Below are 19,150 nucleotides of genomic sequence, written 5' to 3' on the forward strand. Positions count from 1 at the left end.
TTTCATTCTGATCTTTCTGGCCACTCTCAATGCATTGCATTAGTATTAACTCTTCATGTACCTACACCTTGAAATTGGATTTCGGCGGGGCTTGACTTTGGCTCCTTTATTGTTCAATGTTTATATTTTCCCTTGATGGAGAATAACGAGCAAGGTCTAATTCTTATCGATCATATGATGACAATATAATCATATGATGACAATATACAGCTTTATCCTTCCTTTGTTTAGGAGTGTATTCCCACATTTGACTAATTTAGAGTGCATGGATCACATTCTTTACTAGACATATTAACTGACTGAAACTCACCACTCTTTACTGGACACATTAACTGACTGAAACTCACCTTAACCAAGACTAATGCTTTACTGGTACAGACTACCATTCATCAACAGAACATTGCACTACTGATATTGTCAATTATTTGTCATTCCAATCAAATGAAATGTATTTCTCAAGTTTGTAATTTCTGCATTATTCGAGACAATAAGATGACCCCCAGGGATTGGGTATAGTCATGCTTTCATTTTAAGAACACTGCCAAGATTAAGCGCTGCCCATCTAGACTGGACCTTCAAATGATAGTACATGCACTATTAATGTCCTGCTTAGACTACTACAATGCTCTGTTCCCTGGGATCATGGAAAGGGATTTATCACATTTACACTGAGTTAAGAAGTCAGTTGCCAGCTCATCACATCACTCTTGTACTTAGGGACTTACAATGGCTAGCTGCTGCTGTACACTGCATCATTAAAATTTTAATGCTCACTTTTTTGCCATGCATGATTTACTTACCGAGTCATATCCATCCAAAGGAACTGCTGCATCCTTAAGTCCCTGCTAAGCAGCTGTGGTCATCTGGAGCAAGGCATAGTTAGAAAGACTGGACAATGTTTCTTTCTCATACTCTGTTCCTGGTCACTGGAATAGGCTACCAACCCAGATATGGGCTTGTCAGACATAATCTACCTTTTAAAGGTCCTTATTTTTTAGGTCTATTGTGAGCATCAAAATTAAAAACTCAACTGACATTGCTTGCTGTTGTGGTGATCCAAATATTATGCTAACCCAAAAGTGTACAGGTTTAAATGTTTCTGTGATTAAAGAGTTGGATTTTATGCTTATTTATAAGCATCAAACATTAAATAATTTACTGCATTGTTTATAGCCTCCATTTGAACTATACCTTCGCCACTTCCCCAGCTGTACCTCATTTCCACCTCTTGTAGACCTTATATTTTACCATAATTGCTAATTGTACATTCTTATATAGCCACATTGGCTTACTTCTCTTTTTGCATCTTCCTAACACCATTGTCCATAGCCATGAGTACTCCAGCCCTGACCTATTCCCAAAGCTTGTTCATCCTTTTGATTTTCTCCCTGTTTCCTAACTCATCCTTGACCACCTCCTTGGCACAGAATAATACACTGTTGTAAAATCACATACCACTGTCTTTGTCTTCTCGTTTTTATCCTTCCTCTGCTCTAAGCCCCACATTGGTATGGTCACACTGTTGCATAACAGTGCCTTAACCTAGACATCTGTGACCAGCTCTGCATTGGTTAGGATCATGTCCTGAATTACATCCTTTCTAATTCAGTCCTGCACCAGCTGGTTCAACCCCGCCCCCCAAAATGTCCAAGACCTCAGTCAACACCTAGTCTCTCTCTACCTTTCAGCTGAGAATCTCCTAGCTTGCTCTTGGCAGATTCAGATCCCCAACAGTATTACCTTATTCCCAAAGCAGTATTACTGTATTCCTTCTACTCATACCCTGGGTTACAACTATTAATGAATTCATTAAATAACCAATGGAGTTTCTTCATCACATTTCAAGGGTGGTGGAGGGGAGTACCAGTTTGGAATTCCCAGACTGTTTCCCAGATTCCTTCTTGGCAGGTGTACATCAATAGACATGCTCTAGCACAGTGGAAGCTTTTTAGTTTCTAATGACAAGTTAAGCAGCAGTGCCTCAGAATCTGTTCCTTCCCCTCATCTCAAACACCTAGAAGCCTATCCAGTCTGTGTGCAAAAAAACCTTCCAACCCTTCTGATCTTACCCTCAATATACTGCTCTTATATTACCTGATCTGTCCAGCTCTCTTCCTTCCTAGCCACATATCTCCTTGTCCAGCTGCCCCCACTTCAGTTTTGAAGATCAGCATAAATACTCCTTATGTACTTCCACCTGGCCTCCCATTTCCTCTCATGTCTTGTCTTTCACATCTACTAACAAAAATGATGACTAGCCTGCTTTATATGGCTGTATACATCACACCTTCAGTACAATTTTGCTTCAGTCCCCCTACATTCACTTCTTGCCCCACCTCACCATTTTCCTACAGGGTCAGTCTTTTATTCTTCACTTACTAAATTAGTTACCTCATCCTCTTGTTAATCCCTTTCAACATATTTGATTCCATTGAGCCTTCCCAAAGCTTGGTTACACAGCATACTGTATATCCCAACACATCAGGCTGGTCCTTCTACCACTCTTCATGTCCATGAAAGTCTACTGCAATAGTTTCAAACTTGATGTTTCTGCCCTTGACTACTTGTCTTTAAATTTCAGCACAAACACGCACATGCACACACACACAGACACACAGACACACAGACACACAGACACACAGACACACACACCAGCTAAAATGCTGAGGCAAGATAAAGAACTAAAGAATGGGGTTTGATTCAGACAACATCAATGGAAACTCTTCAAATCGGAGTAACTCAGCCAAACTAAATTTCCCCGAGGGCTCCTAAAACAGGCAATTAAATATGGACGATATTACATGGTACTTGGTTTAACAGACAAAAAGCGTGTGTTTAAAGGCAAAAAAAAGGATTAAACTTAAATAAACATTTCTTACTTAAGACTACAGTGAGTGAAGATATTAGAGTGGGACATTTGCACATGCCTATTACTTACCGACTGTTGTGATGGATTTACGATAAGGCAGCAATCCCCATATTTTGTTTGACAGTAGTCCTTCACCTTTGAACAAGCAGGGAGCAAAGCCAATATACTTCTGAAACTTTAGTTGCAAGGACCGCTTCCACGTTCCCTCTTCAAAAATCACCTGCTGAAAAATCTCATTTTCTCCAAAGGCGTAAACTGGCACCAAATCAGCACTAGAAGGAAAGAAAGAAACATTATTACCTGGCAGTAATAGAATGCAGACAGTGAAGTACCCCCCCCCCCCCATCAATGCTTAGTTATAGGCTTCACAAGTGCCTCCATTTCATAGAGCAATGAAACCAGATGGTATCAGTAAACATGGTCAGTGAGTGCTGTACATAGGAAGGTAGCAGCCCTTCAAGCAGAGGATGCATTCTATTCATGAGGCAACATGTACGCATAATTACTGGTACTCTGGGAAGAAAAAACAGGATTTGTATGATTTAGCAGTCATCACAGCATACTCTCTTCAGCTTTCCTAACAAGTACAATATTCTTAAGTAATGAAAAAGATGCATTTTCAAGGAAAAAAGGTGAAATGTATACTCCAGAAGCATTCTGGAACGTAGTCATTATGATCTGTGATCATTCTGCTGGGTCACAAAAACAAAGACACAAGTTTTCCCCATAAGTACCAAATCTTTGTGCAACAATTAGCTCTATAAAAAGTAGCCACACTGCAACACATAGAAACAAAATGTAAGATGAGAAGCATTTTCAGGTTAAAACTATATAGCATCAAGGATAGCTTAACCATATAGTCTGAAAATGGCATATATCCACAGTTTAATCCACAGATGAAGGCGAATGTTAGAAACAAACATTTTTTTCACCAAGAACCCCTATTCTTTCAAATTGCCCCCCCCCCCAAAAAAAAAAATAAGCACTGATCACCTTCTATCTGAGGGCTCAACTCGATTGGTTCATACTTCACTCAGAGGAGGCATGGGCCGACTGTCAAGAGTCTGGTGTCTGGGAATTTTTACTGGCCTATGCCCCTCCCCTACATGCCTAGCACACAATCTATGGCTGGTTAGACTTGGGGAAATTACAGCATACACTCTGTTCCCCCCAGCCCTAAGAGCATGCACTGTTCCAAATAGCCAACCCCCAGCCTGATGCCCAACCTCCCTGGACTCCAGCCTTCACTATAGCTCCACTGCAGAGATGTCAGCATGTATCCTCCCCTGCAGGATAGGAATGCCACACTCCTCTGTAGTTTAACATTTTTATAATATTTTTTCATCTACATTTTACTTTAATGTAACCTATAACTAAATTTGTAACTAGTTTCAGTTGAAAAAATGTCCCTTGCTCAAAATTTAACGCACTTGGGTATAACCATAAGCAGCATATAAAACTATGTACAGCAGAAAAAAACAAGACTCAAGGAAAGGTTTCTACACAAAAATGCTAAGGAAAAAGCAGACTTCTCAAAAGGCACACTTGTCATCCTGGATTATTCTAGACAGCAATAACGGATACATGACCAAAAAAAAAGGTAAACAGACTTTTGACAAACAAATGTTAAAGGAGAGCAAAGAAAATAAAACAGGTACACCTATTATATACCTACCTGATTAGTTGTATATTTTTATCTCCCTGATGCAAAGAAGATGAATACCTGGGTCTAGCTTCCTAAATTCAGAAGCCAAAAATAACACCACTGCTATTTATGGGAGTCATCCACAAATTCTGTACCCCACTCTGTTTTTAGCTTCTATCAAAACGAGTACAGCAATATAAAACAACTCATGGTAATAGCACAACTGTGTTACATAAATCTGCAAGAAATAATGTACATTCAGCAAGAAAGGGAGCTACACAAGTTTTATGCATTGATTAAGTATTATGCAATACAAGTACACACATACTAAAAATGTTTGCTATAAAGACAAATAAATTCTTAAAAAATGTCTTTATATATCTGAAATAAGACTACAAAAATAATAACTACGAGGAAGAAAGCCTTCTAGAATATGTAGTTCACACTTGCTAGTTTGAAAAGTGGAGGAAATCAAACGTCAATAACATAATTCAGATCCCTTTGGTGGAGGTTAGGTCTTCCCAGGCAGCTCAAGATGACGAATCCTTTTCGGAAGCTGAAAGAACAGATGGTACTAAAAAATTCGCACTCAATAAGCTCATGCAATAGGCTAAAGGGATTAACCCTTAACTACAAACCAGCTAAGGTCTAAAACAAACAATCATGTATGCAACAGGTCTGAAGGAAGGTCTAATGAGCTGTGGTCAAAAGCGGAAGTCCAAATGAACTTTATTTAGCCTTTATGCAGTCCTTATGGAGGGCTTCCAAGCTACATAAATGACCTTTGACATGTCTACCATTAACTTCACAAGCCCTGTTACATGTTATGTTGTAAGTGTAAGGAGATTAATTGCGATTCTCATACCTATAACACTGAATTTGTGAACGTGGATGTGTTTAATTTTTTATATATATATATATATATATATATATATATATATATATATATATATATAAACAGAAAAACTGGCAGTTCGTGAGCAATGAAGTTTCAGGCTGAGCAAAGAATTACAAACAAGCTGAGATTTTAAAGTAATCGAGTATTTATACGGTGATTAGAAATTGATACTTTATTAATAATAAATCTGATCTGATAAAATGATCTGATGAAGTTCAGTTTAAGAGCAAAAGTGCTCATCTATTTCATATCTTGGTTTTACTGACAATGGGTCTACTTAGCACACTGATTTTCTATAACATACTGTGTACTTAAATATAACATTTGGGGATAAAACAATGTTTGCAAGCACATTAAGAAATAATGCTTTAACTTTAAATCTGCATATCTGACACTCTCAGATGACACCCTGATATTTTTTACAGTAAAAACACTGCAAGTTAGCTTACTAATATACACGTCTTCTTTTTATGCTAAATTGCCTTGAAAATACACTTTATTAAAACTGATTGGTCTGAATTTTGTCAAGTAATTCTATAAATTCATATAATAGTTTATGGGAAACCTTTAAATGTCATTGAAATACTCAAGACTGTTACATGCATCTCAAATAAATGTAAATCCTAGAATGCAGAAATAATTTCCTATTATAGATTCTCAAAACCTTTTACTGCAATATGATAAAAAAATGACACGGATTACCTTTCATTGGTATGTATGTTAAAGGCTTGAATTAAATAAAATTTCTGAATATTAAACTTTATTGTGGGAAGCTTAAAGTTAACATCTATTAAAATACATCTAGCAGAATGATATATTAGTGAACATGCAGAGCAAATATTAAATATTTAAAATAGCTTACAGACAATATTACAAACACTCTAACAGCATTATTTATGTCTTACGCATGTTTATGCAAAACTTGCTTGCAATGAGATAAACTTCACCAGTTAATGTAGCTAAGCTGGATAATTTATTTAACAGTACCCAAACACTCTGTGGATATTGCCTTTAAAAACAAATTCAATCTTTACTGCTGCACAAATAAGTCAGTGAAGACAGGCAAAGCATGTGGTTTTGATGGCCTGCTTGTTGAATTGTTTAAGTTGTTGCCAAGTAGTAGAAAATAACTTTTTAAAGATGTTGTAATTCTTTTACAGGACAACTCTGTCCTATGGCATGGAAACGTGCTGTGTTTTTTACCCGTATTATACATAAAACACTATGTGCGAAGTAGCAGGGTATGTACCCCATAGAATCTAGCAGTTCAATGAAATAAGACGCTATATGCTGTCTTTTCTCACTGTGCAGGCTCTGTGCTCTATCCATGAGGTACACAAATTACCCCAACCCCACAAAATGTACAACATTCATAACGAAATACCAGCCCAGAGAACAGCTGGTCTCAATAACTTAAATCATGTGAATCAATCACCTACTATCTAAATGTGTTGCCCTTGACAATGCAACAATCCCCCTCCCCTACTAAAACATTGCCCAACTGGCACAACTAAGCAACTGGCCTGACAATAAAAAAAACATAAAAATATAAATTATGAAAAAAAAGCTCAGCCGCATGGTAGGAAAACTCCTACTGGCAAGAGAGTCCCCTATGTCTCCCATCCCCACCATGTCCCAGGACCCCCATTCCACGTTTCTGGAAACACTGGGAAACATAAAGGTCCTACCAAACGCCCTAATATTGGGTGATTTCTATTACCCACAAATTAACTGGGAGAACTACTCAAGTACTAACTCCCTTGCCCAACATTTCCTAGAATTTATAAACTCAAACACCCTGGATCAACTGGTCAACACTCCCACCAGAGGTGACAACATATTGGACCTGGTCATCATCAACATGGGCGACAGGTGTTCCACACCAGAGGTCAACCCCTCGCTGGTTAGATCTGACCATAAACAAATCACTGGATATCCATATTCTGCCCCCACCCCCCGGACAAGGAAAACACCGTGAAAAACTTTTCAAAAGCAAACTTCATGTTACTTAAGACAGAGGTGGAAAGTTTCAAAGCCCCCATGCTAAAGGATAATGCTGTCCAAGCTGCAAAATCCTTTACTAATGCATTCTGTGGGCACGTACAAGAATGCATGGATCATGCTATCCCAAATAAAACCAAGACTCACTCCTCCAAGTACAGGAAACCAGTCTGGTGGACCCCTGCCATAAACAATCTATACAACAGAAGGAGGAAACTAGTACAGAAAAGAGTAAAATCCCAAGAAGGGAAAACATCCCTGATCAGTATCAGCAAGAAATGACAGTCCCTCATAAAAACATCCAAGGCGAGCTTTGAAAGAAAAATTGCCAAGGACACCAAAGATAACCACAAGGCATTCTTTAGCTATGTCAAGAATCTAAGTGGCAATGCTCAGATCTGCTCGGAGTTAGTGCAGAATGGCACAAAATACACTGAACTGACCGATATCGCCAACATCCTGGCAGACAGGTTCAGTGCAAACTTCACCTCCCTCTCACCCCCAAAAGGGCCCATAACCATAAAAAGAAGAATGTAGAGCCCCTGAAATCACAGACACTCAGGTTAAAACATCCCTCTCCACAGCCAAAAACACAGCATCAATGGGACCAGACGGTGTCCCAGGCTGCATCCTACACGAGCTCAAAGATGAACTAACCCCTCACCTAAACACACTGTTCACACTCAGCCTCTCCACAGGCTATGTACCCATAGAGTGGCACACAGCAGCGGTTATTCCGCTCCACAAAGGTGGAGCCACAACAGACCCCCGGGAACTATCACCCTATAAGCCTAACTAGCTTGGTCTGTAAGGCTATGGAGCACATCATAATGGAACTCATTAATAGAGACATTGGGAACCTCCAAACACTGGACCCTACCCAGTTAGGCTTTGTTAAGGGCAGATCATGCCTCCTAAACCTGGTGGACTTCTTTGAAATAGTTACCAAGGCTATAGACGAGGGAAAGGTGGTACACACAGCCCACCTAGACCTCACAAAGACCTTTGACACCATTCCCCATTCTGGTATTATAGACAAGCTCACCAGCCTGAACATAAACTCCTACGTCACAAGATGGGTTGCCAACTGGCTCACGGACAGAACCCACATGGTGAGAGTTGCAGGAGCTAGGTCCGACTCTAAACTGGTAATAAGTGGCATTCCCCAGCGCTCAGACCTAGGACCTCTCCTGTTTGGCATATACTTCTCAGAGGTACAGGCAAGCACAAGAGGACTATGGCTGACCAAGTTCACAGATGACTGCAAACTCGGGGCTATAATTGACTCTCCGGCTGACACAGACATCCTCCAAAAGGGTCCCACTGAGATGAATACCTGGTGTCAAAATCATGATCTCAAGCTAAATGCCAAAAAGCATAGTCATCCCCTTTGGAAAAAACAAAGTACCCACAAACTACCACATAGGTGGTAGTCCCCTAAATACGGAAGACGTAATAAGGGATCTGGGGACCCAAGTAGATAGTAATCTCTCCTTTGATAATCACATTGCCAAAGTGGTTAGAAAATCCTTCTATGTGGCCCACCTAATCACAAAAGGGTTCGCATCCAGATCAAAAGAGGTCATTGTGCCCCTCTACTCATCACTCATCAAACCAATCATAGAGTACAATTCCCTATTTGGGATGTACCTTACAAGACACCTGCAACAGCTGGAAAAACCACAGAAGTACCTCACCAAGAGAATCACTAGCCTCAAACAGATGCCCTATGCAGCCCGACTGAAGAAACTCCAGCTGTACTTGGTTGCATACCGCCTACTCAGAGGTGATCTCTGCCTGACATACAAGGCCATGTCCAACCCAGAATTGATGGACATGCTCCACCTAAAGAAAACCATATCCCCTCGAGTCACACACTCTAGGGATCTAAATATCACCACAATAATAAATAGGACGTGCTGGAAGGATAGATTCCTGTCCCAGAGACTTCCCATGCTTTGGAACAAGATCCCAATCTACATTAGGCAGAGCTCCTCGCTAACACTCTTCAAGAGAAACCTTGACGAGTGGATGGGAAACAGAAAGTTTACCCCGGAGATCACTTCAGTGGCTCTGCTGGACAGAGGCACAGGGAACTAATCTAAGGGGGTGGCGAAAGCCAACACATTCTGGCTAGGCTTATAAATGCCTTTGGGCAGATAACCTAGTACCTACCTATGAACCTATGATGCAGGCAAACCTCACATCATACATAAAATTGTCCCATCCCCTTTCAGTGATGCCAGCAAGCACCTGTCAATGGGAGCTCACAAAGCACAAGACCCTGTCCTCATTACCATAATATGGTAATGACCTTTAGTCCACCGTCGTGTCTAGGAAGTGAAAGTTTTTTTATGGCTTCCTTCCACATAAGATAGCAGCGCACAACGAAGCAGTGATAGGCAGCACAGAAAGGTGTATTAAACCTTACTACAGCACCAAATGCATCTTTGTAGTAAAGTATAAAAAGTTACCTCTTACTCCTGTGCTGTGTAAAGCCATCATGATACAAATACCCATCACAGATTCTGCATACTGATACGTCTTACAGATTGTAGTCCACAAGCCATTCCTGTGGCCATTCAAGAATATGGGATGACAAATGCACACTAGTGCCACTAACCCAGTTTGACTCTGGCATAAAGAATATAACGCACAAGATGCTTGTTTGCATCAATGCAGTGTGCCAAAGAATACAAAATACCACGCCCTATTAGCAAAATCTGGTAAAGACTTAAAATGTAAAATACTATCATTCTTCTCATCACACAATACTGAGTTAATAAAACTCAAAAATATTTTACCTAAAGTAATTTTCTCTTCTATATGCATCTAATCAGCATAAGCAAACAAGGGACTGTGTTAGCATAGTACAGAATATTATTGATTGACCCGCTGTCAATATAACTCACTACTTTTGGTCTCAAGGAATACTGAAAAAGCTTTTTTTCCTGGGCTAGTATTTCTTATTCATTTGCAGATTTATGCAACTGTTCCCAAATTTATTAATTTTAATAAAAACATTCTTTATTCCAACATTATACTATATTATTAATGTAGGACCTTCTCTTTCTTGAAAATGTGAATAAAGATGTAGTACTAAAGAAGGGTGTCCTTTATTCCTGTACCGGTTTATAATGGTAATTGAACCACATGCATTACTGATAAAATGTTTAACACAAATTTAATGAGAGTCAAATCTTTTGCTATTGGCTACTAATACACTATTCCCAAACCACTGTTTCCTGCCTGGTAAAAGAGAATGTATGAACTACTGCCCTATCTTTTGCAAATAATTTTTTACGCTGTTTTTACTCCTGGGCCGAGGCTGAAATAGGTCTTTCAATGGACTAACACCCTGGGTCATCAAACTGAAATAAAATAAATAAATAAGATGCCTTTCCTAGCAGAGTTCATCAAATGGACAGTCCAACCTAAATCAAATTAGAAACTAGATATCAAGATGGTCCTTTCTAAATGACAGGAGTCTTAACTACTACCCAATCTGCAGGCACTTCTGCATCTGGAATGAGTCTATGTTTGTGTAGTGACTGAGACACAGGTCAGATACAATGAGAGCACCTAGTCTGTGCCTATCATGCCCTCAAGCCCACTGGTTCAAATTTTCATCAGGAATTTCATCCCTTCCAAAGTGATATTCAGTGGCCATCAAAGTAAGCTCAATATAATCCATCTTACATTAAGTTGTAGGTCTGACTTAGCTAAAGTGTTACATGTTCCTTGCATGTTCTTCACATTTTTAGAAAACATTCCTACTAGAAATGGAGCTCTAATCATCAGTGCCTTAAACTACCCCTACGTAGAATGGCATACCTCTAACGTTGTGCATGTACAACATTTCTTAGAAGGGTGAATAAGAATTCCCTAGATCAAACTGCCTGTAATCCTCTCAAGAAGCAGAAAATCCTGGACCTAGTTCTCACAAACTTTGCTCTGGCCGACTCCCTGCCTATGGATGGTCCCTCAGTTGTTAAATCCTTTACCCTCGGAACATCCTCCTTCATGGTTACCAACTCCACCCTTTTTACTAGGCTTCAAAAAAGCTAACCTTTTCCAATTACATAATGAAATTGCTAACGTCTCCCATGCTAACCTCAAAACAGAACCAGGATATGCAGCCTCCTACGCCAAGGAACTTTATGCTCATTTAGATAAGCACATTGCTAGAGCTGGCTGCAGTAGGACCAAATACAGTGGCAAATTCAATAAAAATCTCCTGGGGATCAGTAAATATAAATAATCTTTACAACGGAAGGAAGAAACAGTTTAAATTACCTTAGAAGACCAGAACCTATCCTCACAATGAAATATTATACAACGTTTCACCAAAAAACTGAAGGTAGCTATTAAGGCCAGTAAAGCCTCCAACGAACATAGGCCTGTTTCTAATGCTAAGGATATTTATAAATCCTTCAACTACATTTAGAAAACTAAGGCATAATTTACATCACTGCTCAGAACTTATTTGTAGTGGCACCTCCTATTCAAATTCTAATGACATCACTAACATATTGGCCAACAAGTTTGTTGCAAATTTCTCCCCTGAAATTGTTGTCTCTACCACAAACATATCGGACTAACCTCCTCCCAACATCTCAAGGACCATTTCTTTAAAGTGCTCTCAAAAAACAAAAATACTTTTTCAATGAGTTCCGATAACATCCCTGTTTGCCTTATAAACAGTGTTAAGCAAGCCTTTGCTGATCCCCACCTCAAGGTGTTCAACATAAGGCTTGCCACTGGTTATTTTCCAATCAATGCAGAACTGCAGTAGTGATGTCCCTTCATTATCACATGCTCATAGGAGGTTACTATGCCAACAGCCCCATATTCTTTTTAAGCGCAGCCATTCATAACCCAGTGACAGAGGACTAGAATGGCTTTGATATATGCCTATGCCTTACGGCATTTATAAGCTGCCCCTTTCCATAAAGGACATAGGTGCCCCACTGATTCAAACAACTATAGTTCCATTAACCTTACTAGTCTTGTCTTCAAAGCAATAGAAAGTACAGTTATGTACACTTACCATACATGTATATGTTTGAGTGTATTCACTGTCACAGTCATCACTTGTGGGTTACCCCTGCTGGGTAACCATCGGCCGGCCAGAATACCAGAGTAAAGGATTTCCCTCCTGTGTCGGCCGACTGGTAACTGAGGCTGAGATCAGGTCATCAGGACTATAAAATGAGGCAGCTGATGCCATTAATAAGTTTTTCTTGCCCCAATAGGAATGAGCCCCAAAAAAGAGGAAAAAAGGGGGAAGGTGGGAGAGAAACAGGACTGCAACAGTGAACACACTTGAACATCTACATTTATGGTAAGTGTACACAACTGTATGATGTTCTTCATGTTTCACTGTTGCCGTCATCACTTGTGGGAAGATTCCCAAAGCTGAGAAATAAGGTGGAGGAAGGACTAGAGGGGCTTAAAGCAAGTGACATATTAAGGGGATGCCAGCATGCCCTGCAGGATTGCAGATGCAAAGCCAGCCCTGGTTTTGGAGAAGGTAGCCAACTGGTAGTGCTTGGTGAATGTGTGGATGGATGTCCAGGTAGCAGCTTCAAAAATGTCCTTGGTTGAAACCCCTCTCAGGAAGGCAGTGGAAGTAGATGTTGCCCTAGTGGAATGTGATCTGATGGATTTGGGAGGACTCTTTCCATGAAAAGAATAGCAGAAATGGATGCAATGAGAGATCCATTTAGAAATGGTCTGTTTGGAAATAGGTTTCCCCTCTGCCCCAAGGGCGAAGGAGACCAGAAGTTGGTTAGATTTTCTGACTGACTTGGTCCTATATTGAGTTAGAAGGTTTGCTGTGAGGGGCAGGTTCATGGGAGGCTCTTTGGCCAGACTGAGGAGCAAGGGGTACCAGTGCTGTCTGGATCAGTCTGGTAGAATGAGAACAGCGTTTGGTCCTTCCTCCCTGATCTTGAGAAGTTCCCTGGAAATCAGGGGCAAGGGTGCAAACGCATACACAAACAGGTTGTCCCAGTGGAAGGAGAGGGTGTCAACCCTCCATGCTTCTGGATGGAACTCTGGAGTAGAACTTTGATTAGCTGGTGGTTTTCAAAGGTTACAAAAAGGTCTATGTCTAGGTTCCCTCCGTTTTTGCTAATGCTGAGAAAGGTCCCCCTGTCCAGCTGCCACTTGTGGGGATCCGGGAGGCTTCTGGCTTAACTGGTCTGCCAGGGTGTTCTGTTTCCCTGGGATATACTGAGCTCTTAGATGCAGTCCCAGATTTGAGACTGACTGCCAGATTTGCATAGCTAAGTGACACGGGGGGGGGGGGGGTAAGAGCAAGTGCCCCCCCCCCCATATGTTGATATGCCAAATTACTGTTGTGTTGTCTGTCTTGATCAAGAGCACTCCTAGTCTCAGGTGTTCTTTGAAAGCTAGGATTGCCATGTGCACTGCCAGCATTTCTTTTACGTTGATATGGAGTCCCTGGACCTCCTGTTCCCAGATGTCCTGAGTGCACATACTTCCTTGGTGTGTCCCCCAGGCTGTGTCTGAAGTGTCTGTGGTGATGGTCTGGCCCTGTGGAAGAGTGATGAAGGGTAGACTCTTGCTCCAGGTACACACCTCTGTCTACCACAAGAGCTCCTTCTTTAAGCAAGGAATCAGGGGCAGCTGGTGCTCCAGTAACTGTGAGTGTTGGCACCAGAGGTTCCTGAGGTACCATTGTAGTTTCCTCAAGTGCAGTCTGGCTAGGGGTACCAACAGGATGCAGGAGGCCATGTACCCTAGTGCTTGCAGGAATGTCCTTGCTGTGAGGTGGATCCAGCAGTGTAAAGTAAGAGTGGAGGAAGCTCTGCTTCTCTGAAGTGAGGAGGTTGACTGCATTGTTGTGTCCAGTAGAGCTCTCAGGAAGGTTAACCTTCTTGTGGGGATGAAATTGGGACTTCTCTGGGTTGATAGTGAATCCCAGGGAGGTTAGGAGAGTCTGAACAAAGGTGAGGTCTTGCAAGAGTCTTTCCTTGGTGTCTGCCTAGATGAGGCAGTTGTTTAGTTAGGGGTAAATCTGAATGCCCTTGTGTCTGCAAAAGACAATGACAGGGGGCAGGCACTAGGTAAAGACTCTGGGAGCAGTACACAAATCAAAGGGCAGAGCAGATAAAGTACAGTTGTATACACTTACCATAAATGTAAATGCTCGAGTGTTTTCACTATTGCAGTCATTACATTCGGGTTATCCCTGCCAGGGTAGCCCTCGGCCGGCCCGAATACCACAGGATTAGTATTTCTGCGTTGGTTGCTGTCACTTGAGGACTGACGTCAGGTCGTCAGTAGTATAAAGTAAGGCAGCCGATGCCATTACATCAGTCTTTTCTTGCTATGGAGCCTGAAGCATAAGCAGGTCGCACAAGTGCCGGTCGGCCGCTACCTGAGTTTTTGTCTCCGAAATGAAGTTGAAGTCTTCTAAAGTCTAGTAAATTGGACTTTACTTGGTCAGGCAAAGGTTGTTCCCTTAACCAGGCAAAGGTTGTTCCCTTAACCAGGCATACCTTCTGATCACAGAGCCAGTTACTACAGCTCTGCTAGAAGCCTCCAAGGCATCGAACCCACAATGCAGGGAATGCTTGGCTACCTGGGAGCTGGAAAGTAAGTATAAGATCCGCTAGCTCCCTGGTAGTACTGCTGTCTGGAAGGGTGGACATTTTCTGTTTTAATAATTCCAGGACATTTTGCTGGTATTTCAGCATATGAAATTGACAATTCAGAGCTCCAATGGCTAAGGTAGCTGAAGTGTAGACCTTCTTTCCTAGTCTGTCTAAGGCTTTGCTCTCTATCAGTTGGAATGGGGTTTTTAGAGGAGCTAGCCCTAGCCCCCTTAGGACCCTGACTAATGACCTCTGAGTCAGCTACAGGGTTTCTAAAAAGATACTTGCTGGTGTCTTGCACCCTATAATATCCATCTGGCTTCCTGGGGTCATGGGTGGAGCGAGTCTGGGGTGAGTGCAGATTCCAAAAAGACATCTTCCACCACATCCAGGATAGGGGGAATGGCCAAAGGTTTATGCTGTGGCAGGTCAAGGAACTCTCTCAGTCTTTACTTTGACTGAGGGTAATCTTGTGCCTCTCAGTAAAAATGTTCCATGAGGGAATTTAAAGTTTCCCTGAAAGAGAGGTCCTCAGGTGGGGAGGCAGCAGGAATGGGGTTGTCAGCATCAGAGTCATCAAATGCTGTAAAAGGCTGGTCTTCAGTATCAGACTCCTCTAGTTTAGACCCTTCTGACTCCTGGTCAGAAACAGCCTCAGCGGAAGTGTCCCTCTTCCTTTTAGCTGGGGTGGCCTGGGTAGGCTTGGTTTCCTCTAATCAGAGTAATTAAATCTTCTGCCATTCTGAGCAGCTACTGTGACTGTGTGGCAGGCTGGATGGAAGGGAGTCAGTAGCTGGGTCCCTGGGAAGGGGTCTTTTAGGGGTAGTCTTAGTCTTGGGCCTGGTGGATTCAATGGCCTTATACAAGGTTAGTTTAACCGGCGACGTGGTCGTCTGCGTCTGCCTGGCATCGGTCATTGGTACTGTCTCTACGGAAGCCAGTGCCTGAGAAGCTGCTTCAGATCCAATCGCATGACTGAAGGCCAACATACCAGCAGGAGAAGATGGACCTATCGGCATACCGGACTCCAAATGGGTCTCGGTAGAGGCCTGCGACAGTTCCTCGGCTGGCGTCAGAGGCTGCAAAGATGCCTCACTGTGTTCAGCAACTGTAATGGGTGGAAGGCTAGCTGACTTCCCACTAGAATCATTAGAGGGCTTAACTTTCTGAGGCCTATTCTTTTCCTTATCTTTCTTTTTTCTAGGCAATTCAACAGCTGCCTGACCAACCAACGCCATTTTGCAGTGAGAAAAAGTCTTGCTGAAGTGTCTAGCTACAATTTCAGCTCTTCTCCTAATAGTTCTAGCATTAAACAGAGCACAGAACCGACATCCAGGGACATCGTGGTCTGGGCCTAGGGAATTGATGCACAGGGTGTGGAAATCTCAGTGTGGGATCTGTTTTCCACAACTGAGACAATTATTGACCTTCTCTGACATCAAATAAAAGCAACAAAAGGTTCTCCAATGGGGTACTTAGCTTTAGGCAGATACTCCCTCACTCTGGCAATGGTCAACAATTGCACTCACGAACTGCTAATGCTTTGGGCTCCACAGCAAGAAAGACTGATGTAATGGCGTAAGCTGCCTCATTTTATACACCAGACATCAGCCTCAGTCTCCAGTCAGCCGATACAGGAGGGAAATCCTTTCCTCTGGTATTCAGGCCGGCCAAGGGCTACCCAGCAGGGATAACCCACAAATGATGACTGCAACAGTGAAACAAGAACATCATATAGCTGCTGTCCTCATAAACTATGACATTAACCATTACTTCACTCTCAACAATTCGGATTTGTTAAGGGCAGACCATGCCTCTTCACTCATGTGAACTTTTCTGAAAAAGGTACACAGGTGCTGAACAATGGTCATACTGCTCATGTAGTCTGTGATGATGCGAGGTAGTGCAAGCATAGTTAGCTGGAGTTTTGTAAAGAATTATATGTTATTTGTATATCAAACTGATTTGTACAGGCACTTGTGCTGCAAATGTATTAGTAAAATTGCTTGTGTTAAAAAATTTACCAATAGTGGGTCCTGCTGTACATAAAAGAAATGCACCTGTATGTCAGACTGTATTGTAACTGCTGAAATTAATATATTGTAACAGAGGATATTGGAAGAGAACAGGTTAATCTCCGTCCAGCTAATTTTGAAAAAATAGTCCGAAACTAAATGACCTGGTTTAAGCCGTAAAGATCGCATATCACAGGTCTGACTGCATCCAGAGACAAAATGTCTGTGAAAACCAGGACTAGGAATTTTACTGTTTTGTCCTTAGGGCTGAACTAATTGCTACCCTGGAAGGATGGAAGTTTTTAAATGGTTTTATAGCTTCCAGATGCTATAACACATCTTAGCAAAGCTCTATGTGTTTGTATGGTGACACATATGTGCAAGATTTTGGCTCAGCTTCTAATAAAGAGGGTAGTGTGGGAACCAGAAGTCAGGTGACCAGACATATGTGATGCCATTTTGTAATCTAGTACTGAAATGATGTTTTAATACTAGATGAGACAGAAGTCTCAGGGCAGTCTGTTTTTGAAACCCTACAAGAAGGACCATTCACCTATACTCAGCTACATCATCTTGCCTTGTTCAATATAGTAATATTAGTTAAGTATTGTTTTTTCTTTATCTGTGTGAACCTTTCCATCTGTGTTATTTTTAATATTTCCTGAGGATGAAACTCTAGTGTTTATTGCAAACAGATATTCAGCATTTCCATTTTTTTATTATTATTATTATTTATTATTAAATATATTTAAACTTTTCATTGTGGCTGATCTTTTAGGGAATATTTTAACCCTTGAGAGTACTTGTATTTATTTGGTGACATTGTGCGCTCCTGAAAGTCTTGTTGTTTGGTCAGCATTACCATTGATATTACTATTAATTTCAATTAGGTACCCTGGTAACATTCTTAGAGTAGCTGGCTTTGTGGGTGTTTGGTGGCAGTGTTTTGTGGGTGCTTGGTGGCAGTGCATCTACCTTATAGTCTGGGAAAAGGTGGTAGAGCTAGTAAAGCTATGCCAGCCTTTCCCAGGTGTGTGTGTGTGTGTGTGTGTGTGTGTGTGTGTGTGTGTGTGTGAACCAAAGCACAAAGACAATGCATGGGTCTGCTTGTCAGCTACTTTGAACAGGGACACAGAGAGCACTGATTTCATAGAGAGGCTGGTGGAGGACTTGGCTTGGAACACCTGACTAAGGACTTAACTCTACAGCTGTGTCAGTGGGGAGTCTTATTTGGGGCCTAGACAGAGAGAGAGAGAAGGAGGGAACCAAGCCCATAATGGGAATGTGTTCCCTGTGTGCTCTTAAGGGAAATTGTGCTTGGTGCAGAGAGCTGCATCTGGAAATACTGTGTGTATCTAGTTTTGTTCCAAGTCAACGTACCTCACCAGTGTCAGTGGTGATGATGGAGGCTCACTGATTACTGGCTCAGAGGAGGGACATCACATAGCCTATCTGGATCTAATAAAAATCTAACAAAAGCATATGATACCATACCATACAATGAGATTATAAACAAGCTAAAAGCCTTAAAAATAAATCCATGTGTGCTAAGACAGACTGCAAACTGGCTCAAGTAAACAGCGCATGGTAGGGTCAGTGATGCTGCATTAGTTAAGTAAAATGTGACTAAAGACATTCCACAGGGGTCCATACGGAGCCCCCTCCTTTTTTGAATTTATTTCCTGGAGCTAAACACTGACAAGGATCTCTAGCCAACTGACTTCACCAAATGGGGTGAGGCTGTCAAATCAACAAATGTCACAAATTCCCTTCAAGTAGATCTATCACACATTATCACATGGTACACAAAGACAGGAATCAAACTACATGCTAACTAAGGAATGCAGTATCATCTCCTGAAAACAACAAATTGCTACCACCTATTCCATTAATGACATGTCACTCTCCAATGAGTCTGTCATTAGAGACTTAGGCACCTCGGTAGATGGCTCTCTCTCATTTGATCACTATGTAGCAACTGTAGTCAGGAAGTCCATCTATATATGAAAATTAATCACCATGGGAGTCACTTCTAAAACCAAGAAAGTTATTGATCTCTGCTCTTTGTACTCTTTGGATTGTATCTCAATAGATGTA

General features: G+C 41.5%; 1 protein-coding gene across 3 annotated transcripts in view; it reads right to left on the minus strand.

Moving 5' to 3' along the window:
• Positions 1-19,150, minus strand: part of MOGAT3 (monoacylglycerol O-acyltransferase 3) — a 208,640-nt gene that overhangs the window by 31,146 nt on the left and 158,344 nt on the right. For all 3 annotated transcript variants that reach the window (XM_044077169.1, XM_044077170.1, XM_044077171.1), the window contains exon 7: positions 2,939-3,141. In XM_044077169.1, coding sequence (XP_043933104.1) covers positions 2,939-3,141 — 203 coding nt within the window. The remainder of the gene's footprint in view (positions 1-2,938; positions 3,142-19,150) is intronic.

This window comes from Protopterus annectens, chromosome 7.part0 (genome assembly GCF_019279795.1).
Source record: "Protopterus annectens isolate FY-2018-M chromosome 7.part0, PAN1.0, whole genome shotgun sequence".
Classification (NCBI taxonomy): Eukaryota; Metazoa; Chordata; order Ceratodontiformes; family Protopteridae; genus Protopterus; species Protopterus annectens.